The sequence below is a fragment of the Pseudonaja textilis genome, chromosome Z, assembly GCF_049901715.1.
Source record: "Pseudonaja textilis isolate UNSWEBS1 chromosome Z, rPseTex1.2, whole genome shotgun sequence".
NCBI lineage: Eukaryota > Metazoa > Chordata > Lepidosauria > Squamata > Elapidae > Pseudonaja > Pseudonaja textilis.
The window spans coordinates 72032182-72057426 of record NC_142008.1 but is presented as its reverse complement, the minus strand read 5'-3'; the positions used below and the strand labels follow the sequence as shown (position 1 = coordinate 72057426).

The window sequence follows — 25245 nt, the reverse complement described above, 5'->3', positions numbered from 1 at the left end:
CAGAAAAAGAAAGAAATTGACTTAAAGAGTCTGACTATAAAATTTTACGGCTTAAAATCACATTCAAAATCTATTTCACATTATTTTAAAAATTGACTTCTACTGTAAATTATATACTAAATTAGATTGTATAAGTTGAATATCACATAAATCGCAACTAATAATAATTTAATAGTGAAGTTATGACATTTACTTTATCTGGGTCAACATTTTGATCATTTGGGAGAAAACAGCTCTCTGGGATCCTGGTAAGCTTTGAGAATATTTCAACTTCACACAAAACATGTTTTCCAAACATTAGGACACAAACTATTGCAAGTAATCAAATTCTTTCTTAAAAACTTACATTTTCATCACAGCTTATTTTTTTATTTTACGATGAAGTAAACAGATTATATCACAATAGCCATGACACGAACTTGTGAATCTCCCTCCAGAAAAGTTAATTACATATATTAAAATCATACCTATGTTAGATATTTCCAGTTTAATCATCAGAATCAGTCTAGCTAAATTCACTGCTAATGCAAAATCACATGAGATGACATTGTTTAAGCCAAGAGTAATATAACTTAAATAATCATTTATATTTTCAATTCTTATTTTTCATTTGCATAGGTTAATACTCAAAGCAAAATAACTGAAATACATCTTACTCAGGTTTTTTAATCAAAAGAGATTTGATGAAATCTACTGCAGGTTCAGATACAAGATCAAAATCTTCAGAATAATTTACATTTATCTGAGATATATTTAAGAATGTTTCTTGTTTATCATTCCCCAAAAAAGGTGATACTCCTGTTAGCATGACATATGTTAATACTCCAATGCTCCTAAATAGAAAAAGAAAATAAAAATATATAAGTTTCATGAGAGAATAATATGTGGGTTTTGAATTAATATTTCGATAAAGAGTTTTTCTTACCACATATCTGTTGCAGTACTGATTGGCTCATAGCTTAGAATTTCTGGAGCTATTAGAAAAAAATACAGGTAAGCTATTAGAAAACAATATAGTTAGGTATAAAATTGCCAGCAATGAGATGGCAAAGAGATGGTGTATTTCTTTTGACATATGCAATTTAGTTGGTAGAAACTAATTATTCAGCCTTTGCCACTGATAACTGAAACATAATAATGTGAAAAGGATAAACGGAATAGATAAACTTCATTTGGAGATGTAAGTTGAAATATAATATGCTAATCAAATTTTATTTACATTCAAAGGCAAATTGCATACAAAACATCAAACTTGTAATAAATCTTGAATATTAAAAATAAACTAATTGCTTTTAAAAATAATTGCTTTCTGGAAACAATTTATTATAACTTAATTATTTTCTTATTGTGATCATGGCTGATTAGTATTTTACTATCTTTTTTGAGATTTCTAAGAAATATAGTACTGGGACATATTTTGTTAAGGAGAATCTCCAAAGACTCAATTTCAGGAATGGATGCTAGTGAAGGTGCCATTACTTGATTTTGCATGAATCTCCTTCCTTATAAGCATATAAGATGCTTTCAACATTCTGCAAAGCATTTTTACAGAATTAGAGGAACTATCTTACAACAACCCTGGTTGTGCAGTGGTTAGAATGCTGTAACTCTGCCCATATTCTAAAATTCAATCCTGATGGGCTTAAGGTTGACTCAGCCTTCCATTCTTCAGAGATCAGTAAAATGAGGATAGAGATTGTGGGGGACAGTATGCTGATGTTGTAAACTGCCCAGAGAGTGCTGTAAAACACTATAGGACAATATATAAGTCTAAGTGTTATTGCTATTGTTACCTTGGGAAAAAGATGACTGGAAAATCTGCTTTGCCAGCCTGGCTGCAAGAATCTAATGCAATCTAGGCAACGTAATGCTAAGTAATGAATGCAGGTTATGCTTACACAAACAATGAAAAAGTTTTATTTGTTCTTCTGATTTTCTATTGGAATAGAAATTGAATATTGTAAGATCTGAAACATTCAAAGCTTAAATTCTGATAAATATCACATAACTCAAATGTTTGCATTATATGCTGTAAGTTATTTGCTCTGAAGATCACATAAATAACAAACATACCAACATATTCAGGTGTTCCCATAATTTCTCTTAGTTCTTCATTATTTCTCATTATTCTGGAAAGTCCAAAGTCAACTATCCGAATTTCTCCCAAAGGTGATTCATAAGTTAACAAAATGTTTTGCGGCTAAAAAAATATAAAAGGAAATAAGCTTACTGGAAAATGGTTTAACCATTTCTTAGCAGACATGTAACAAAGAGGGAGGAGAAAGCCCTGAGGCTCTTAGGAGCCAAAAGTTACCCTGGACGGCAGAGGAATGCTTCAGTTGTTGAGAGGAGAGGACAGTCTCCTTGACTGACCCGAAGAAAACCCCTCCATCCGAACTAAAAAGAGAATTGCCTGCATAGCTAAATCAAAACCAGTAAGTCAGCTAAGACAGAAGTGAAAAAGAAAGGAAAGATCTTGTAACAGCGTGCTTAGTCTTGGTTAGAATCACTCAAATTTCTGCAGTGGAATTTTCCTTGGAAAGTGGGACTCAAAGGAGGAAAATAACTGTGATTAACGATCTGGAGTGACTGTCAGATTTAGTTAAAAAAAAGGTATTGCAACTAGAAGTAACTTTAAAAGTAAAGGACAAATTGGATTAGTTAACCCAAATTTCTGGACTGTATTTTAGTACTACTCAACTTGAACAACTTTAGAAACTATTGCAAAACAATCTTATTCAGAGACATATTGATTGTAGTTAAAGTGTTTTAATTCAGCAAGTTTTGCTCTCTTTCAAAAAACCCAGCGTGCTTTGAACATCCTGTTACAGCCTTTTGTTTACAGAGCAATAACAGCAGCAATCAGAGCAATAAATTCCTCTTACCCAGTCTATCACAGCTGCTAGAAAAACAAACAACCCTTTCCTTAAAGACTCTCAATACTACCTCATTACTTTAATCAAACACCCATTAATTCATTACCTCAAAACTTACAACTTTTCTACCTCATCACCTACATCAATGATTAGATAATCAATTTCTATAAAATATTTTATTAATGGTTTAATTGATTTATTGTATTAATTGATTAGTGTGATTAGAGTGTTTAGTGCAAAGAGTGTGATTACTGACTAATAGATCAAGATTCATGTAATTTAATTGATTATTAAAATCAGTGATTTAGTGAATTTAATTGAACAGTGTGACTAATGATTAGTGTAATTAATTGATTAGTAGTTAGTGTAATTAATTGATTAGGTTGATTGTTGCTTAGGAAATTATCTGACTAGAGAGATTACTGCAATTGATTGATTGGTGTGATATTGGCTATATTGATTACCCAAAATTGTTCCATTAATTAATTCAACCAACGTACTATCTTAACAAACCTACCATGCCAAGAAAAAAATCCAATGCCAAACCACAACCTAAAGAGAAATTAATCCCCAACAATGAACCACAAGACTCCTGCACATGCCTTAAATGCTACAAAACTCTAAAGGATAATGAAAACTCCATCAAATGTTCTCTGTGTAACAAATACGCTCATCATGACTGCTTGGGATTACCAAAGCAAATGCTTCAATACCTAGAATCATCCAATGAGTTTCCATTTCTCTGCAAATCATGCAGACCCAAACTGGATCTGTTGGAAAGAGTCGATACCATTGAAACACGATTAACATCCCTTGACACCATAGTAGCATCCCTGGACGCCTTAAAAGAAAGATTATCCAACCTCGAAAAAAAAGACACAACGCAAAAACCTGAACATCCAATAGCTACAAACCACATCTCTACTCAACAACCACAACCCAATCCACAACCCAATCCACAAAAAAACATAACCCAGACAAATATTGATATCCCAGTCCTCATCAGAGAAGCTGTTGAGCATGAACGGAAACGTCCAAACGCCATCTTATTTGGTCTAGAGGGCATCAATGAAATGATGACATCACAACTGTCCGAAACATCATCAGTGATTATCAAGCATCAACCATCTCCCTGATGAAATACTTGACATTTCCGCATTGGCCAAGAGCTCAAAAACAGAGACGGCTCTGTGACCCCACGCTTCTGCAGGGTCATTTGCAAAAATGAATCAAGCAAACGCAAATTCATTTACACTATAAATTCACTCGCCAAAACCAACACCAACCATAAGAACCTCCGTTGTCGCCTGACCTAACCATACAGCAACGTGCCCGCTCCCATGTACTCCGCACTGAACTCAAAAACATCTAGACAATGGAGAGAAGGACCTGTGCATTGACTACCATGCTGACTGTATCAAAAGTAAGTCACACATCCCGCAACTCAGCTTTAACCTTCAACCACAACCCTACCTCAACCAATCCACCATCACCCAAGACTAGGCACGCACGCCCTAACTACCTCAATTCCAACTACTGCTGGCCTTAAATGCAAGCTACTCAATGCAAGAAGCCTTGTAAATAAAATACCTGAATTTTTCCTCCTACTAAATATGGCTAAATTGACATTATATTTGTCTGTGAAACATGGCTCAACGCATCTCTCCCTGACTCCATTACCACAGTAAGAGACTATCATGTTTACCGATCAGATCGTGAAATTCGTAGAGGAGGTGGTGTTGCTATCTTCTATAAAAAGTCCTTACATCTAAAAATATCCAAGTTACCCAGGAGCTTGCTCTTCCCGAGACCATTATCTGTGAACTATCCTTAAATATCACAATTCGATTCTTACTATGTTACAGAGCACCTGATTATGACATCGAACATGTAAACAAGCTAAATACACTACTAACATGGGCAGCATCCTGCCCATACCCTTTATCTTTCTTGGTGATTTCAATCTGCCTCATATTGACTGGACCCTAAATGAATGTACAACTGAAACCATACATGCAACCTTTTACAATGCTGTTACAAATCTGGGACTGGAACAACTAGCAACCAACAACACTAGACTAAACAACTGCCTCGATCTCATCTTCTGCAATAGTTTGAATTTAATTTATGGAATACAAACTAAAGAACCCTTTTCCAGCAGTGACCACAATTTGATTGACTTTTGTCTCAACATACGTCTACACAAAAACCACCACAATGATGTGATCCCCAATTATAATTTCAAAAAGGCAACTATGATCTTATAAACAACGATCTCTCATCCCTTGATTGGCAATCTCTATTCACTGGATGCAATACTGTTGAAGACCATTACAACATATTTTTACTTGAAGTTAAAAGAGTCATCAAACTATATGTACCAACAACAACTCCCAAAACAAAACAAAAAAAACAGATTGCCCATAACAATAAGGAAACTTCAATCCAAAAAGAGATCACTCTGGCGGAAAAACAAATCTGGTCACGTTGCCAATTTCAAAAGCCGATACAAAAATTTATGCCACCAAATAAAGACTGAATGCACCAATTATCACATTAAACAAGAGGAAAACCTTCTAAGCACCAATTCCACCAGTGCTTTTTACAATTTTGTAAACAACAAACTAAAAGATTCAAGGTCCATCCCACCCCTGATAGGACCTAATGGTAAAGACTGCAACGACGACACCATTAAAGCCAACATCTTTAACACATTTTTTGGCTCAGTATTTGTAAACAGCAATGGATCATGCCCAGTATTTCCTAGCCGAACCACAGATAACTACAATGATCTAATACATATCGATTATACAGAAGACAATGTTGAAAAAGCACTACGCAATCTAAAACCATCTCTATCTATTGGACCGGATGGAATATGTGCCTATTTCTTAAAAAAGCTATCCACTGCCATAGCCAAACCTCTAAGCATAATCTTTGAAAAATCTTTCGGGACCAGTTCCTTGCCTAACCTATGGTCACAAGCCACAGTCATCCCCATCTTCAAAAAGGGAGACCCTTGCCTAGTTGAAAATTACAGACCAATCTCCTTATGCTGCGTCACCTGTAAAGTCATGGAATCAATTATTAACCAATCCATCATCCTCCACTTAGAGACAAACAACCTACTCTCCAATAAACAATTTAGTTTCAGAAAAAAACTATCCTGTAATCTGCAACTCTTACACTGCAAAAACATATGGACTACACAACTTGATCAGGGCAAAACAATAGATGCAATCTACATAGACTTCTGTAAAGCCTTTGATTCAGTGGTACATGACAAACTACTCCTAAAAATAAAATCCTATGGTATCTCTGGACAACTGCATAACTGGATAGAAGCATTCCTGTCAAACAGACAACAAATGGTCAAAATTGGGAGCATCCTATCAAATTCTGTACCTGTCAATAGTGGTGTCCCCAAGGCAGTGTTCTAGGACCAACTCTCTTCATACTCTACATAAATGACCTCTGTGATCATATTAAGAGCAACTGCGTTCTTTTCGCTGATGATGTAAAGCTGTTCAATACCACAGACAATACTGCTACCCTTCAAAAAGATCTTGACTGTGTATCAGAATGGTCAAACAAATGGCAACTTCAAATCTCAACAAATAAATGCTCTGTCTTACATATTGGCAAAAAAAATCAGAAAATAAAATACAAGCTGAATAGTCAAGATCTTGTTGATGATCCAAGCTCTGTAAAGGACCTTGGAATACTCACCTCTAATGATCTAAGTGCTAGAGCCCACTGCAACTACATAGCCAAAAAGGCATTAAGAGTTGTTAACCTAATCTTACGTAGCTTTTTCTCTGGTAATATCACACTACTAACTAGAGCATACAAAACATTTGCTAGACCAATACTCGAATACAGCTCATCAGTCTGGAACCCACATTACGTATCTGATATTAGCACAATTGAGAAAGTCCAGAAATATTTCACAAGAAGAGTTCTCCACTCCTCTACTCATTGTAGAATACCTTATGCCACCAGACTTGAAATTCTAGAACTAGAAAACCTTGAATTACGCCGTCTTCGGTCTGATTTAAGCATGGTATATAAAATCATACATTGCAATGTCCTACCTGTCAATGAATACTTCAGCTTCAACCATAACAACACAAGAGCACACAACAGATACAAACTCAAGGTTAACCGCACCAAGCTTGATTGCAGGAAATACGACTTCAGCAACAGAGTGGTCAATGTCTGGAATACTCTACCCGACTGTATAGTTTCTTCGCCAAACCCCAAAAACTTTAACCTTAGACTGTCTACTTTTGACCTCACCCCTTTCCTAAGAGGTCTGTAGGGGGCGTGCATAAGCGCACCAACGTGCCTACCGTCCCTGTCCTATTGTTTCTTTTATTTTTCTTTTATTTTTCTTATATGTACCCATTTCATGTATTCATAACTATGTATACACTTATACTTATTATCTTGTAAACAATTGACAAATAAATAAAATAAAATAAATAAATAAATAAATAAAACATGTCTTCCCACCAAAGCTTTAGATTTTACCATATGTTATTTATATTTCTAGCCACCTATTTAGGACAAATGTCACTGCTGTCAAATCTAGCATTCATTAATTTATGTCTGCTCCATCATCAATTTAAGATGATTATGTGAACCAAAAATTATTTTGTGTATTATTTGTCCTGAACAATCACTACAGTATCTGTTCAGGCAACTGTGGGCTTGCCTTTCTTATTACACTACCTTAATTATTACCATACAACAATTCCAATATTTATTTCCAATGTCTTCGGTTGTTCCTGAAGCTTATAGTTCAGATCAAGCTTTGTAGGATTGTGAATATTCTGGAATAGTCTTGTAATTATCTGATCATCATCAAGAATCTCTTTTGAAAGCTAAGAAGTTTGAATCTGACAGAGTATCAATTATATATGCTGATAATACTTTCCCCAGGCTATGTTTTGAGAAATCAATAGTTTTCTCTTTTATGCTACAACTTTACACTGAGCACTTACTAGAGCTTGAGTGAGGTTCATCAACATTTCTAATGTAGTTAACATTAAGTTTCAAACAATATATTCAGCTAAGTATCCTGCAATGTCAATTCAATTATTTCCAACATATCTCCGCAATAGCACTCTTTAAATACTCTGTGCCTAATCTTTGTGTCAATTCAAAAAAGGCATTCTGTAATTCTTCCAATTAACAATATATAAATATCCTGGTCTCAATCCAAATGAAGTCTTTATTTCTTATTAGCATAGTACTTTCTTCCTTGCCAAAGTGGTTTGAAATCAACTCTACACTGTGATTAAGGTTATTTAGAAATGATTTATCTGTATGAACAGCTCAATGACAACCGTGGAGTCCTTGGACTATCTGAAAATATATTTTCTTGCAGATGTTTCAGTAACTTTCTAGCACTGAAGATGTTACCTAGTTGGGTGACAAAGTATCTACAAAACAACAGCAACAACAACTAAGCTCAAAGTCCACCAAGGACTCCACAGTTCAACATGGAGCTACTTTTTTTTTTTTAGTTACTACAATGGTAATTCTTTATTTCACTAGAGTTAATAACAGGATACTATAAATTACTTTTAACTGATTTTTAACAGATCATGGTCTTCTTTCCAATGTTACCCCTTCACTTGTTGGGCTTTTCTGAGTATCATCTCTGAAGTTGTTAATTTACTTTGCCAGTGCTTGCTCAAGCATTGTATAATAGATATATTTCAATCAACTGGTATATATCAATTGATATGTTTCAATCTACTACAATTCTGTATTGTCCATGTGGATGATTCATCTCCATATTGTTAATAATCTCTTTGTCACCTGAAGGAATTGATCAGAGATAATATACAATAATCCCAATGTTGCAGCTGAGCAGGGCCACAACCTAAGTCCAAGGGGACTGCCATTCTGCACAAAGAAAAAAGATGCTGCTGCATGCATTCCTGCCACCAATACTGATTTACAGGAAACTGTATGAATGGAAAATGCTCTGTGTGTGGCCTAGAGGTGGAGCTCTTGCCTCACAATCAGGAGGCTGTGAGTTCGATCCTAGGTAGAGGCTAATATTTGGAATAGACTCTCCTGCTTGAGCAGGAAGTTGGACTAGATGACCTCCAAGTTCCCTTCCAACACTGTTATTCTATGATTCTGCAACTTCATTGTCACAAATCCTAAAGACTAAACTTAAAAAAAAAACCACATCCACAAATAACTTCACAAATACTATAAATTGTCATCCCTATATTTAAATGTCTTCCTATATTTGATAGCTAAGTTTCTTCACACCAAGATTTGTTTTGCTCAGTCATGTGGTCTTCCTAATTGCTCACTGCATGTTTACTAGTGGTGGTTTCATGTACTTTGTAATGCCTACGTAATTTTACCAAGTGACAAAAATGATTCCTGAGAAGATTAACCAATTATTCCAATATAATTAACTCAGTCATACATCCATTCAGAAAATAAAACAATTGTGGGGCATTTGAAGGGGCAATGACATTTAAGATTTGTTTTTATCAGTTTTTATTCCTTTTTTATATAATATGGCAAACTAAAATATTCGGTAACTTTTAAAAAGGAAAATAAAGAAGTAGACTAGCACAGCTGATTCACACGACAGAGTAGTTTGCCGCACCTCAGCTGTTTTATTGAACCAATAGAATCCCACCCCTGCTTAAGTCTCATTTTCCAAATTAAGTGTAATTTGTTATAGACAGCAAAACCTGTAATTATGTAAAGCATACACTTTTTACCAATGTAAATATTGGTCCTTAGGCCTAAATCTTTAGGCCTAAACTTTGAAACAAAAGCTTACATGATGCTATAAATCCCAAGATGGAAAATAATAAAAAGGCACATTGTGAACTTAGTTTAAAAATTGCTGGTATATCTGTAAAATTTCCAGGTATTCATCCAGTGATGATGTCATGAGATTTCCAAGTGGCAGAATGAGAACAGCGTGATTGTTATTCAGCTGCTGAGTCCTACCCACAGAGAAGCTCCTCAAAGGGCTCCCACAAATGTTGCTCAGTAATGTGTGCTAAGAAGCAAGAACAAAACGCCAAATCTGACTATACAACGAACCATAATAATAATGCCTTATGTCCTACAGCAAGATTATACTCTTATATATCTTTTTTGTCCTAACATTCAAATCACTAGTAACTGGATCTCTGGATATTGATACTGAAAACAATGTTTTTATACCAATGTTATGTCATGATAGCAAAATTGATGAAACTATTTGAAATTCCAAAGGAAAAGTTGGTTTTCACACTAGATACTATTGTTTTCCCTAAGATGATCATGGATCTTCCCATATACCAATATTGCATATATTTCTTCTGCCTTCCTTTTGTGACATGAAGTTTCTTGCATTTTCTGGATGTGCAATCTTCTTTAGCTTCTGTGGCACAGCATTGTAATATATTATTGGTTATCTTATTTGGGGAATCAAAGTAGACTTTGCTTGTCCTTACAAATGCTTTGCTCAGAAATAATATTAATTTGTAACATTGTAGATCAACTGGCATCAATTCGTCTAGGAACCAGACTAAAATAAATGCATTATCATTTTCCATTATATACAACATAACATCCCATAATCAAACCACTGCAAGATAGCACTACAGTTTCAAGCATTAGTAGGAATAGATACTCATGTTAAATTTTTTTGTTTTAATCCTTATAGAATAGAATAGAATAGAATAGAATAGAATAGAATAGAATAGAATAGAATACTTTATTGGCCAAGTGTGATTGGACACACAAGGAATTTGTCTTGGTGTAAATACTTTCAGTATACATAAAGAAAAGGTACATTCTTTAAGAATCAAGAATCATAACTTAACTTAAAGATAGTCATAGGGTACAATCAATAATCAAATCATACTAGGAAACAGTCAAGCGGGATGGGATGGGTGATAAGGAGTGGTGAGAAGATTAAAAGTAATAATAGTGTACACTTTGTAAATAGTTGAACAGTGTTGAGGGAATTATTTATTTAACAGAGTGATGGCTTTCGGGAAAAAACTTCTTTGGCTTGATGCACTGCCTTATCACATGGGAGGTAAACATTAATTACCCCATACTTATAATAGTCAAAAATCATGTAGATTAATTATTTATCTAAAATTGTATTTTTTTTATCTGCATTTACATAAATATGTTCCCTTCCCTTCTGCAGGTACCTGAACTGGCAGGTATGCCAGGTTTCCTATTAGTGTTTCAAGAAACTGAGGAACAAAGCAAAAGCTGGTTCATGTGTGCACAACGAATATGTACCAAAATATGTGATATTAGAAAATTCTTAGTCCAAGCTCTATACAATTGCGTAACATTATATTTGGATGTATAACTGACCATCAGGAAAAAAAACAGAGATAACATAACCTGCAGTACATACTGGGGGTCAACTGAAGAACAGTTTGGCAAGGTAAAAGATGTTCCTAAATATAGTAGAACCCCTGGTAACGAATGCTTTTGACCACATCCAAATTGGGTGATGACCAAACATTTCAGAAAAATTTGCAGCTGGTCATGAACTAATACTTGGATGGCGATCAAACACAATCATGCCTATTTCCCCTTCCGTGGCATTTTTTTTACACGCATACACAGTCAGTCTCATTTCCGATCACGATCAAATTGGGTTGTGACCAAAGTCATGGAATGGATTATGATAGTGACCGGAAGTTCTATTGTAGGCAGAAGTCTTTTCCACCAAAAATCAAAATCTCTAAAATGTCACAATGTATTCTTCAAAATAAGCAATCAAAACACTTAAAAAAATAAAACTTTTAATATAATGAAGAGTTTATGAGATAAATGGATTCTTAATATTGCTTCTATTCTTCAGACGGTAATAACCTTACCTTCAAGTCAAGATGAACTATATTGTTTTGATGTAAAAAGGAAACTCCTTGTAAAATCTGCCTCATGAAATGCTTAACTTCTTTTTCCTTGAAGGCATTTTCTCTTTCAGCTACACAGTGGTCAAAGATTTCTCCACCAGCAGCACTGAGAATAAGAATATTTGTTTATAATTTCCAATTATTCACTGTTAATTACATTTATATCTCATCTTTATATTACAAATTATGCTTCCGATTATTTTAATAAGTTAAAACATTTCAATGAAAATATTAAAATTCAAATAAAAATACATCCATGGAAATCAAAACACTTAATAGCAAAATTCAACAGCAAATCAATTATATAATAAAGAATTAACTAAACCTGATATAAAAATGTAAAAATTAAAAATAAATTTCTACAAAAATGTATTTTTATGCATGAGTTGTCTTTAGAAAATTTAAGAAGTATAAAGTTTCTACCAAAGAAACACTCCTTGCAATATCTCATTCAAGCAATATTTATTTTAAAAAATCTTCCTAAACCAAATATTGTTTTCAACTTTAAATCACATATCTAAATCTTCAAAAGACAATTCTGAAAATAAAAGTTAATCAAATAATCAGTTTGCTTAAATCCTTCCGATGTTAAAATAATTTATCTAGACATGACAAGTAACAGTTCTCTTTAAAACGAGCAGTGACTATGCTATGCTGCAATCAACCTTTTTCCTTCCCTTTGTATAAGAAGTGGTATAAAGAGGGCCTTTTCTAGAAATAAGGCAATTAACTAATATACTCTTCTTTCTAGAGAAGCTCAGAATTGGCTTATAATGAATTGAATTACTAAACTGCTGCTGCAATCATGGTATCATCATTTTCAACATTCCATGACAGTTTCCAGGCCAGTCCCACAGTTCCTTGTTTACTCCCTCCCCCATCAGTAACTATTTATCTGCTAGCTGGAAAGGAAGAGAGAAGGGAGAAGAAACAAAGAGGAATAATGTTCTATGGGGACATTGTATCTATTAGAATAACAGAGTTGGAAGTAATCTTGGAGGCTTTCTAGTCCAACCCGCTGCTTAGGGAGGAAACCCTACACCATTTCAGATAAATGGTTATCTAATCTCTTTTTAAAAACTTTCAGTGTTGGAGCATTTATAACTTCTGGAGGCAAGTTGTTCCACTGACTAATTGTTCTGTCAGGAAATTTCTCCTTAGTTCTAAGTTGCTTCTCACCTTGATTAGTTTCCACCCATTGCTTCTTGTTCTACCCTCAGGTGCTTTGGAGAATAGTTTGACTCCCTCTTCTTTGTGGCAGCCCCGTAGATATTGGAACACTGCTATCATGTCACCTCTAGTCCTTCTTTTCATAAGACTAGACATACCCAGTTCCAGCAACCGTTCTTTAGGTTAATTGTGGTCTACCTTGTTAAATACCTTACTGAAGTCCAAGTAAATTATATCGACAGCATTCCTCTGGTCAAGTAATTTTGTCATTTTGTCGAAGAATGCAATAAGATTAGTCTGGCATGATCTGTTTTTGACAAACCCGTGCTGGCTTTTGGTTATTACTTTGTTTGCTTCTAGGTGTTTGCTGATTCATTGCTTATCTTTTCCAGAATCTTCCCTGGTATTGAAGTCAGGCTGATGGGTCTGTAGTTTCCTGGATCTATTTTTTTTTCCTTTTTTGAATATGGGAACTACATCAGCTCTTTTCCAGTCCTCTGGCAGTTTCCTGGTGCTTCAGGAACTTTGAAATAATTAGTTCAGTGGTTCTGAGATCACATCTGCCAGTTCTTCAGAACCTTGGGGTGTAATCCATTGGTCCTGATGATTTGAACTCGTCTAGGGTAGATAAGTGTTCACTTACCATTTTCTTCCCTATTTTAACTTGTGTTCCTAATCTGTTTAACAATGATTAGAAGTAAAGACAGCATCAGTAAAAATGACTTACAATCCATCCTCAAAGTTATAGCTGTTGCACCATTCTGAGGTCATATAACACAGTTTGGGTGCTTGGCAACTAGCTTGCAATTATGACAGTTGCAATATCCCAGAATCATGTGAACAGTCTTATAGCCGTTGGAGGAACCTCAGCTAATCACACTTACAGCAGAAAATAATAAGAATCCAAACCATTTATCTAGGGTGCTTTGCTTCCACTATTAGTAAACTCTAATATTTCTGACATATTTTTCTGTTTCAAAACAGAAACCTTATTCTATACTTCATATGATCATCTCCCATTTTCTTTGTTCATTTTGCCTGTTTCTTGGATGTGATTCAGAACTCCAGAGATAAAGCAGGATAAAATCAAAATAAATTAGAGGAAACTGAAGTTATTTCATCAAGCATATATTAAAAGCTCAAACATGCTACACTAAGACAAAAAAAGGTATTACTTACTATTCCAAAACCAAAATAATTTCTGTTGGTGTCTCATATACGTCATGCAAGTTAATAACCCATTGATTGCATTGTGCCAATTCCAGGACTGCAATCTCATGAATTATGTCCATTCGACAGTCTTGGCCTTTTCTTCTTTTCCTCATGAACTTTGCTGCAAACTCTTTTTCTGTCTGTCTGTTTATACATTTCTTTACTACAGCAAATTTCCCCCTACAATTTGAGAGAAGGAGAAGAAGAAGAACAAATAAACTGGATGCAAATTTAAATTATAATCAGCCCACCAGAGTACTCCTAACTAATGAACTTTAAAAAATGCTTTGGGATGAATTAATTGAGAAACACAAAGGGATTGTTTAATTTTATCTTCAAATGACACAAGAAAACTCTTTATCTGTATGCCTATGACTTGAAAACACACTGAAAAAAAATAATTTTGTATTCCCTAAACATTTAATGTTTTTAAGTGCCTGACCCAGGATTGGGAAGCTATTTTGTGTGTCATTTGTTTTCATGTATTTGAATGGCAGGATTCATGGTGCATAATGTGACTATATGAATAAAAGAGAAAAAAAACCAAAACTTTAATCTATCTGAAGGGTTAATTGGCAAAACTGGCACATTAGTACTTGCCAGAGCTTTATGTACGTGTTTTAATTATTTTAGCAAAAATGATGTCATCCACTTAATTTTGATAAATGTTTTCTGGAAATTGTCTGGAAATTGTCTGGTGGTGCAAAGTAATTGTTGGGGAACACATGAGGCCTATAGTTTGCCAATCCTTGAGCTAAACGGTTTAATAAATAAACACATGGACAGATTCAACCATAGTTCATAACACAAGGACAGATTTAACCATAGTTTCAATTGAGAAACTGTGAAATCCTAGATCAATTCAAGTCTAAAATGCCAAAGAATTTCTGAAGGCCTGGTATTCAGAGGAAAATCAACCATCAAAAGCCATATGGAGATAAACAATATCTAAATACCACTCAAAAGAGGAAACCAAAAGATCAGAACATCTCACTAGCAATCAATACCCATATGAGCAGAGATTAACTAGAATAGAATAGAATAGAATAGAATAGAATAGAATAGAATAGAATAGAATAGAATAGAATTCTTTATTGGCCAAGTGTGATTGGACACACAAGGAATTTGTCTTGGTGCAAATGCTTTCAGTATGCATAAAAGAAAAGATACATTCATCAAGAGTCAGAATCATCAGGTACAACACTTAATAATAGTCATTACCATATGTGGTGGACTTGTGCGGATGCTAAAAAATACTGGACTAAAATCCACATGTGGTTGGAAAAAATGACGAAAAAACATATAGACTTGAAACCAGAGATATTTTTATTGGGAATTTTACCTGAAATATATAGTAAAGACTTGAAATACCTGATTGTAAATGTATTAACAGCGGCTAGGATTGTATTTGCTAAAAACTGGAAAAATTAGAAAATACCATCACAGAAGGAAATCATTAAGAAAATATTAGAATGTGCTGAAATGAGATGATTGACATTTGAAATTAGAGAACAAGAGGATAAACAATTTTATAAAATTTGGGATCTATTCTATCAATGGTTAGACAATAAAATACAGCAATGAAATATGTAGACTCTTAGAAAATAAAGTATAAAGATGTACTTCTTTCTTATTATATCTACAAAATGAGTTTAGGATAGATTTGGGATGATAATATGAACTGTTATAAAACAGACTAAGTAAATTATGATTATCTTGTAAAACATGAATGATTAAAAGTATAGTCAAATGATTGATTAATAATGATACTAAGGTATTTAATTTTTGATTGAAAATACGAGATTATATGCAATGTAATTGTAATTGAAGACTAACAAATGGAAGCACAAAACAATTCGTAAACCAACCAGCACACTGTATGTACACATATGGAAGATGGTTTGATATTTTTATGTTATGTTTGTTTTTAAAAACCAATAAAAATGTATTTAAAAAAAATAGTCATAGAGTACAATAAGCAATCAAATCATACTATACAATCAATATAAATCATAAGGATACAATCGACATAGTTACAGTCTTGGGGTGAGTGGATGATAAGGAGTGAAGAGAAGATTATCAATAATAGTAGCGCAGACTTTGTAAATAGTTGGACAGTGTTGAGGGAATTATTTGTTTAGCAGATTAATGGCGTTCAGGGAAAAAACTATTCTTGTGTCTAGTTGTTCTGGTGTGCAGTGCTCTATAGCATTGTTTTGAGGGTAGGAGTTGAAACAGTTTATGTCCAGGATGTGAGGGGTCTGTAAATATTTACACAGCCCTCTTTTTGAAAGTATACAGTATACAGGTCCTCGATTGAAGGCAGGTTGGTAGTAATCGTTTTTTCTGCAGTCCTAGATAAGGCACAAGAGTTTTACGATCAATTCATAGTAGCAGAAGAAAAATGTAGCAGCAAAGAACTAGAAAGCAGAAGTCAAGAGAAGCAACAATCAAAAAAAAAAGAGCAAGAAGAGTGAAGCAAAGAGGTGAAAGAGGGGGGATAAGAACAAGAGCACAGAGAGATAATAGGACAAATAGAAGACAGAGACAGACATATAGACAATAAAATGGAAGAAGAGCTTAAGCTAATAACAAAAAATATCAATGGACTGAATTCCCCCATAAAAAGGAAACCAATACTTACAAATTTACAGAAACAAAAGGCGGATATAATATGTCTTCAAGAAGTACATATTAAGAAACAGCACAAGAATTATTTAGAACAAGTAAAATTAGAGAAACTTTACGTCTCATTGGCTGACAAGAAAAGGAATAGCAGTGTATATCAAAGAAAGGCTAAAAGCAAAACAAATCTACTCGGATGATAATGGAAGAACACTAATGATTGAAATTAAAATACAACAAAAGCAAGTATTATTGGTAGTAATTTATGCCCCAAATGACAACCAAAAGAAATTTTATAGCAAACTACATGAAAAAAATAATAGAAACAGTACAGGAGAACATCTGCTTACTGGAGAACTTTAATGCAATGGTAGACATCAATAAAGACTACATAAACATTAAAAAAATAAGAGGAAAATTTTGCCAAAACCATTTTTCGAGATGACTCATGAATTAAATCTGAGGGACAGTTGGAGAGAGCTAAATTTGAAAGAAAATAAATACACTTTCTTGTTATGACTCCCCTTCGAAATTCAAATGAACAAAACAGAAAGCAGCCGTTTCACAATTAAATCAAACGGAAAGAAGTCTTACAAGATAACGGCTGGCAGAAACCACAGCATAAATCTTTACTCTGTCCGGCAAACCAGTCCTGGCAATAAATCTTCAGCCTCAAAGCTCTTTGCTGTAACGTCTTCACTCAAATAGTTATTTTGTTCCTGGCGAAATGTACCAGCCCAGCTGTGTCCTTTTATACTCATTAAGGCAACGTGCTAATTTACTGACTTGCCCTTCTCATTCGCTCCAGCTGATTTTGCCTTTTCAACCGTCTTCTATTTTTTACATTTAACCACAAATTTTCCAAGTTCTCATCTCCACTAGAAGACTCTCTCAAAACTTCCCTGTCAGCCATTCCCGGCTGTTGATCAGATAAGGAACTAGAGGAGGTCAAAGGTCCTGACAATTCTAATACATCAGGTCTGTCGTCCTTTGTCACGTCCATCTCCTCATCCTGGTTATCAGTCCAATCAGTAAGCCAGGCTGGTTCATATCGTTCTGCCATAACCTCTTCACTTGAACTCATATCAATCACAGGAGCTGAATCCAAGCCCGGAGCCACAACACTTTCTATTCTAACCCCCATAAATTTAGGATTGATATGGTTTGGATGAACAGAGAAATAAGAAATAATATAGACTCAATAGAGATTATATCTAATACTTGGGCAAACCACAACCTTTTGAAAATAATTTGGAAAGGCCTAAAGAAAAAAAAATAGAAGATGGATACTGAATACACATAATTCTGAAAGAAAAAGAGTATACCCAACCAATTAAAAAAGAATTGGAAATATTTCTCAAAGAGAATAAGAATCAATACACACTACAAAATTTATGAGACACCACTAAAACATACCCACATGGAATAACAAAAGTGTATATAACCCAAATAAAGAAAAATGGGGAAAAAATTTCATTACAGGAAGATGTAAAAGGAGCGTTGTCTTACCTGAACACTTCTTCTCAGCACAACGATGGAGAATCCACACATGGGGTAGATACATGTCTTTCTGCCCAGAGACTGAATCCTTCATTTTTTCACCATGCCCCTCTGTCAACTGTCACTTTCCCAGTTCATAACGAAGGCACAGGTATCCGAAGGACTCTTTGGTGGCATTGGCTCTTCCTGTCCTGGATGAGGGACCTGATTGCCTCCAAGGGGGAAGTGGATTCTCCATCACCGTGCTAAAAAGAAGCGTTCAGATAAGACAATGCTCTTTCTCCAGCACGTCAATTGGAGAATCCACACATGGGACATACCAAAGCCTGGCTATCCCTATGGGCGGGAATTGGTCTGGTCTTGAGTCCCCCTATCAACATGAACTCGCTGAAGCACCCTCCTGCCAAAGGCCTGGATGTCCAATAGGTGTTGATTTGCCACGTTCATCAGATTCCTCTTGGTAGAGTTCTTGGAGATGGAGCGACGGATAAAGTGCCTCAGAGGCATGGAGAGAAATTCTAGGATGTCGCCAAATCTTAATGTGTTGAGAACCCACGAGTCAGTGGTAGTCTTTTCCCGTTGGGATGTAAATAGGGCTAGGTGCCCTCCAATGGGAGAAGGGTCCTGGTAGTCACTTGGGAATGGTGAAAGGGGCGACCCCTGCTCCATGAAAGGGCTGCTTGGACTTGGGTTGCTGCCTGCACCTGTCCCTAAACCCCAATCTGTCCTGTTGATGATCAGATCTAAAGGGGAAAGGTCATTGGAATTGTGACTGGTCATTGGTGATGTCCACTGAGCGAAAGGAGAAATGACATATGGTACTGTCCATCTGTCAGCTCTTCTGGTGACCAAAGCCAGGACTTTGCATTTGTCCTTATTTTCTGTGAGGAAGAGATTCAGAGCTTCCCCAAACAGTGAGGAACCCCTATACGGGGCTGAAGCTAATCTCCACTTAGTTTTGGCATCTTCCTGCCATTGGCAAAGCCATAATAAATGGCAGGAGGTGATATTGGAGAACTGGCAGCATGTAGGGAGGAGTTGGCTAAAAATTCAGCAGCTGCCGCCAACTTGTTGATATCTTGATGTATTCAGGTCTCCTCTGGAGGGACTCTCGTTTGCAGCTAGCAAAAAAAGGAGGTGGATGTAGCCGCATTTATTGCCCAGGCACTAGCAAGAGGGGAATTAAATTTCTGCCTTATCTTCCACCTTCAGGGCTTCTGCAATGCCCACAGATATTGCTGAGGAGAAGACCAGAGAAGCCAGGGCAGCTTTAGGACATCAGGTAAAGAGGAGCCATGTTGAAAAATCACCTGTCATTCCTTCCTGGGTTAGGAAAGGAGCCAGGCTGGCTCTACTGCCTCTTAACCACGTCCAATAAAGGTTTGGGGCAGGGGATGTCCTCCTGCATTATGTATGTTCAGAGAACACCACATTGTTAGGCCCTTGGGGCTCCACTGGTGCAACGGCTGCACTGGGTGTGGTTCCTATTTGGACCACAGCCCTGGCTTTGTGAAGAAGAGATTTAAATAACACTGGACAGAAGAGTCCAGTGAATGGTGGGGGATCAGGGAGGTCCTGGTAATCATCTGAGAACCCCTGTTCCCTCTGGTCCTCATCCTCTATTACAGATGCTCTACTTCTACTGGACTGGGAGGGAGATACCGACCTTTGCTCCTGTCCCCCTCCCACAGGAAGCTGGGAGTGATGGGACAGCTGTTGGGGAGGTTCAGAAGTTATGGATGGAGGGTATCTTCTGAGCTGTAAGGTAGAGGCTACCCCATGGGAAATTGCCTGTGAGATGAGGGATTTAAGGTCCTCAGACAGAGGAAGCCCAACTGCAGTGGGAGTAAAGGTAGCTACTGGAGCAAATTCCCTATCCCTGACCTGAGGTTCAGTCAACTCTGTTGCTAGGCAGGCAAAGGGAAATTGCTAAACATCCTCTTGAATGACTGGAATGGGGAATTCTAACTGATCACTCTCACCCTCTGGTAACCAGTTCATTAGAATTGCAACATTGGATTGTTGAGGGTGGGAGATGGCAGTTGTTGTCTGAGGAGGGAGAAAAATATTTTGCTGCTAAGCTCTCTTCTCAGCTCTGGAGAGTTGCTTCTCCAGAGCCTTCTGTCTCCTGTTGGCATCTTTCTCTTAGCCCTTGAAGGCTTCCTGGAGTAGATGGCCTTCACTTTGTTCTTTTCAGCAGCACCTTGGCTAGCTGACCTAGCTCTTCTGGAGCTGGTCTTCCTAGGCTGAGCCAAAGTAGAAGCTCCCTGATCTACCATACTGTCTGCTGACAGGAATTGCTCAGCCATCTTAACAGCCTTATTTCAGCAGGGTGATGCGACCATGCTCTGCTTACTGACTGCTGCTGCTGCTGCTGCGAACAGTTGAGCTATGGTGGCAGGACTAATGGACTGGGATAGCCAGCATACACACTCATTCCTGTTCTCAATCAGGCAGTCCAAAAACAAAGGCTGCTAATGCAGGCTGAGTCTTTAAAACACAAGCCACTAAGCCTCAAAGTTAATTATAGGCTTGACAGCTGAAACTCGGCTGTGAAGCAGAAGCAGCTTTGGATGGAAGACTTGTATAGACAGGACAAAATAGAAAAGGAGAAGATTTATCAAAATCTAAAAGAGAAAGGTTTACCTTCAGTAACAGAAGATAGAAAAGAAATCTTGAACAAGAAATAACCCACACAGGACTGAAAAAAGCAGTGTACAAGCAGAAAAGTAATAAAACCCCGGGGAACTTTAAAAGACTATGTATGAAATAATGGAACCTTCAATGTTGGAAGTATATAATGAGGTATTGCTAGAAGCAAAACTGCTGAAACTGTGGGCTGAGGCTAAATTACCCTAATATGCAAAGAAGGTACTGACCACCAACAAATCCAAAATTACAGTCCTATTTCGTTGCTAGATGCCAACTATAAAATATTTATGACAACAGTGTCAGAAAGAATGAAAAAACTATTAAACAAAATAATACATATAGACCAAAATGGATTTCTACTGAAAAGCAAATTAGAAATAATACTATGATAGTAACAAATGTACTAGAATACTATGAAGCATACCTAGAGAAACAAGTGGCACTGATTTTCTTAGATGCGCAAAAAGCCTTCGATAATTTGATTTGGGACTTCTTTATTCAACAAACAAAAGACATGAATTTTGGGCCAAATTTTGAAAGAATGATAGCAGCAATATATTCCATGCAGAAGGCTAGTATGATAATAAATGGTGATTTTACAGAAAGGTTCAACATAACTAAGGGAATAAAATAGGGATGTCCGTTGTCACCTCTAATTTTTATCCTTTCAATAGAAGTCTTATTAGTGCAGATTAGACAAAAAAACAGGAAGCAAGATAAAAATGAAGAATATAAAATGCAGGCATTCACAGATGACTTGGTATTCTTTTTAGAAGACCCGATTGATTTGGGAATGATACTATTAAAAGAAATAGAAGAATTTGGCAAAGTAGCAGGCCTCAAAATTAACAAAGATAAGATATTCATTAAAGATATTACCAAAGATATTAGTTAAAAATCTCAGAGATAATCAGAAAAGAGAATTAGAAGAGAAAACTGAATTGCAAATCACAAAAAAGTTAAATATTTAGGAATATGGCTGATAGCAAGATGCTCATCAATAAAGGAGGATAACTATAATAAGCCAATGCAACAAAGCAAGAAAGATTTGGAAACATGGGGGAAACTTCAATTATCATTGGTAGCAGTGGTGGGATTCAAATTTTTTTACTACTGGTTCTGTGGGTGTGGCTTGCTTGGTGGGCACAGCTTGGTGGTCATGTGATTGGGTGGGTGTGGCTTGGTAGTCATGTGTCTGGGTGGGCATGCTTGGTGGCCATGTGACTGTGTGGGCGTGGCCAACTCAATGTCACTCATGTCAAGGGGTGCCTTGCCTGGCCCCTCCCCTCCCAGCCATTCCTTGTCACACCCAGCTTCAATGTATCTATAGACGGGGGGGGGCAGTGTATTTTCCAAAGCACTAGAAGGCAAACAAGAAGCAATGTATGGAAACTGAACAAACAGAAGAAACCTAAAACTAAGGAGAACCAGTAGACCTGCTTGTCTCCAGAAATTCTGGGTGCTCAATCACTGGAAGTATTTAAGAAAAGACTGGGTAGCCATTTCTCTGAAATGGTATAGGGTTCCCCGCAAGGCCCTTTCTAAGTGCTATTTTGTTTTTCTGACACCTTTCCCAAGACCTCTACTCAGAGTTTGCCATCCTCAGTTTTCCTGCCTGAGCAGGGGGCTGGACTAGAAGATCTCCAAAGTCCCTTTCAACTCTGTTCAACACACATGTATTTATGCTCTGGACTATAGACACTGAATGCATGTATTGTAAATCCTGAAAAATACCTGGGCAAAAGAAAGGCAGTAAAATCACTTTAGGTGTAGTTTGTATAACTGATTTGTTTATAGTTGTATGTATTTATAAATTAAATCAAGATTTAAGGGGTGACTTTACCACAGTAGCCAAATTAAGACAGTTAATTCAGGATCTGGCCAAGCAAGGGCTGTCTACGGCACTGCCTGACGGGCCTGCAACCTTGGTGCCACTGTCCGCTGCAGAGAAAGGCTGCAGTTCTTTCTAACCAAGTGTTTCATGTTAGTCTTTCCTTGTTTCTTTTCTCCAGGGGTAGAGGGCTCAAGGAGGGGATTGGAATCGGTCTCCACTTCTGCAGCTCCCTCTCCATCAGGCTCTTCTTTCCTCCTCACTTTCTGCCAGGGAGAGGACCCTGCCCCCTAGGCTGCCCCGCTGGATGCCTGATCCCACTGGGGCTGCCCCAATTGGCAAACTCTGTGCTGAAGCAACGGTGCACGTGCCCATAAAGAGGGCTCCGAGCGCCACCTCTGCATGCGTGCCATAGTTCGCCACCACTTCTCTACTCCAATCTATATCTGGCAAGCAGCATTTTTGTTCTCAGAGAAGCTGGCTGAAAAAGATATGCCCCAAAATCCAAGCTTGGATTTTGGAATTGACTTTTTTCAGTCAGCCCAGGAGTTAGCCAGGTGGTAATTGCTTGCAATCTTCCCTGCCGGCTTCCTATTGACCTTTTTCTGGGGAAGTCAGTAGGGAAGATAGTATATGATGATCAGATAATTGCAGAGCACTTGGAAATTTGTCGTAAGTGAAAATTGGGAGTGACTGTAACAACCATAAGTTCAGGCGCTGGTTTCAGCACCATTCTGAACAGCTAGTGAACAAATGGTTGTTAAGCAAAGCCTATCTATATACTAATACATACATTATATGTATCCATATATAATGGATTCATAAATACTATAAAATAAATACAAATGTATCTATTAATCAAACAATTAATCTGCAATCTATTTGCTGAGGATTAAATGCATCCACAATAATGTATTATCGAACTCAAATAACACACAAAATATAGCTATCATGCAAGTAAAAGAAAAATTTTATATTATGTCCAGGAAGAAGCAATCAAAATTTTAAAAAATACTGTAAAAATAAAATATAGAGCCTTGTGGCAAATCATTTCAAAAATTTCAGATTTATATGATGATAGTTTTAATACACATTTTTTACCAGTATTTTGCAAGCAGTGCTGTACATCTCATTGTTTTCTCAACAAAATCTATTTATGCCAGACTCTCACTTGCCTTTCATACAGGCTTCATTACTTTTGTTATTAGCTGTGTATTTAACATAACTACCCATTTAATTTTTTAGCAATCTGGGATCATGGTATTATATAAATGAAAAATATGTTATAGAACAGCTGCTATAATATAACATTCCTTTTAAACGATGTCCCAGGAATCCTCAATTTACTGCATTTTCAAAGGGAGTATTCACTCAGGCTTTATTTTATTAAAACTCTGCAAATCAGATATGAATTAATATAAGATGATTAACTATGAATTTTAAAAACTGAAACTAAAAACATTTAAAGATAATTTTCCTCATTTAGCCACGGTGGTGCAGTGGTTAGAGTGCTGAACTGCAGGCCACTTCTGCTGACTATTGGCTGTTCAAATCCCACCAGGCTCAATGTTGACTCAGCTTTCCATCCTTCCAAAGTGGGTAAAATGAGGACCTAGATTGTTGGGGGCAATATGCTGACTCTGTAAACCACTTAGATAGGGTTGTAAAGCATTATAAAGTGGTATATAAGTGTAAGGGCTATTGCTATTTGCCAAAACAAAATTTCTCCATAAAAACACAAACTTAAAAAAGTGATTTGAATAATTTTATTAACATTTGGTGTACTTTGGAGGGGGGGGGGGAATTGGTATGAGCTTATATATATTTTTCCCAGAACAATCCTATGAAAGACAAACATAGGATTAAAATGAGCTTCCATAGGTACGGGTGGAACCCTAAGTTTAACAACTGCAGTATACTTTATCACAATGTAATATATAGCTATTTAACTGAGAAATGTAGTTTTGCAAAACTGTAATTAAAATACAGATATATCTATGTATTTATTAAATTTATATGCTTCAGATTTATAACTTTAAAACATCTTTGAATCTGGAATATAAAATCTTTTTTTTTTAACTGAGCACTGTATATTTTCTATAAGTGACTATGGTTTGCATATTAATAGTAAGAATAACTTTAATTCAATTTTCTCCTTTCTTTCTTTCTATTTATTTATTTATTTATTATTTATTTATTTATTTATTTTTCCCTTTCAAACTGTACCAAATTCAAGTTGTGAAATAATGTGTAATTTTTATTACCTCTACTTCCATCTGGAAAACTGACATATTAATGTTTTATTTTGTTGTTACTGCAATATTAAGTTTGTTTGAAATTATCAGTAACAGAGTTTCCATTCAATTTATTTATAAAGAAATAAAAGCAATGTACTTTCAATTTACTAATCAATGAAATTCTTGCTATTTTAGATTTAAATACTTCTAATGTTGATATT

At 36.0% G+C, this 25245-nt stretch overlaps 1 protein-coding gene across 1 annotated transcript in view; it reads right to left on the bottom strand.

Moving 5' to 3' along the window:
• The window catches only part of STK17A (serine/threonine kinase 17a), a 60453-nt gene that overhangs the window by 3613 nt on the left and 31595 nt on the right, over positions 1-25245 (bottom strand). The window contains exons 2-6 of the mRNA XM_026702280.2: positions 14147-14359; positions 11759-11903; positions 2074-2200; positions 926-974; positions 657-833 (exon numbers count right to left, since the gene is read on the bottom strand). Coding sequence (XP_026558065.1) covers positions 657-833; positions 926-974; positions 2074-2200; positions 11759-11903; positions 14147-14359 — 711 coding nt within the window. The remainder of the gene's footprint in view (positions 1-656; positions 834-925; positions 975-2073; positions 2201-11758; positions 11904-14146; positions 14360-25245) is intronic.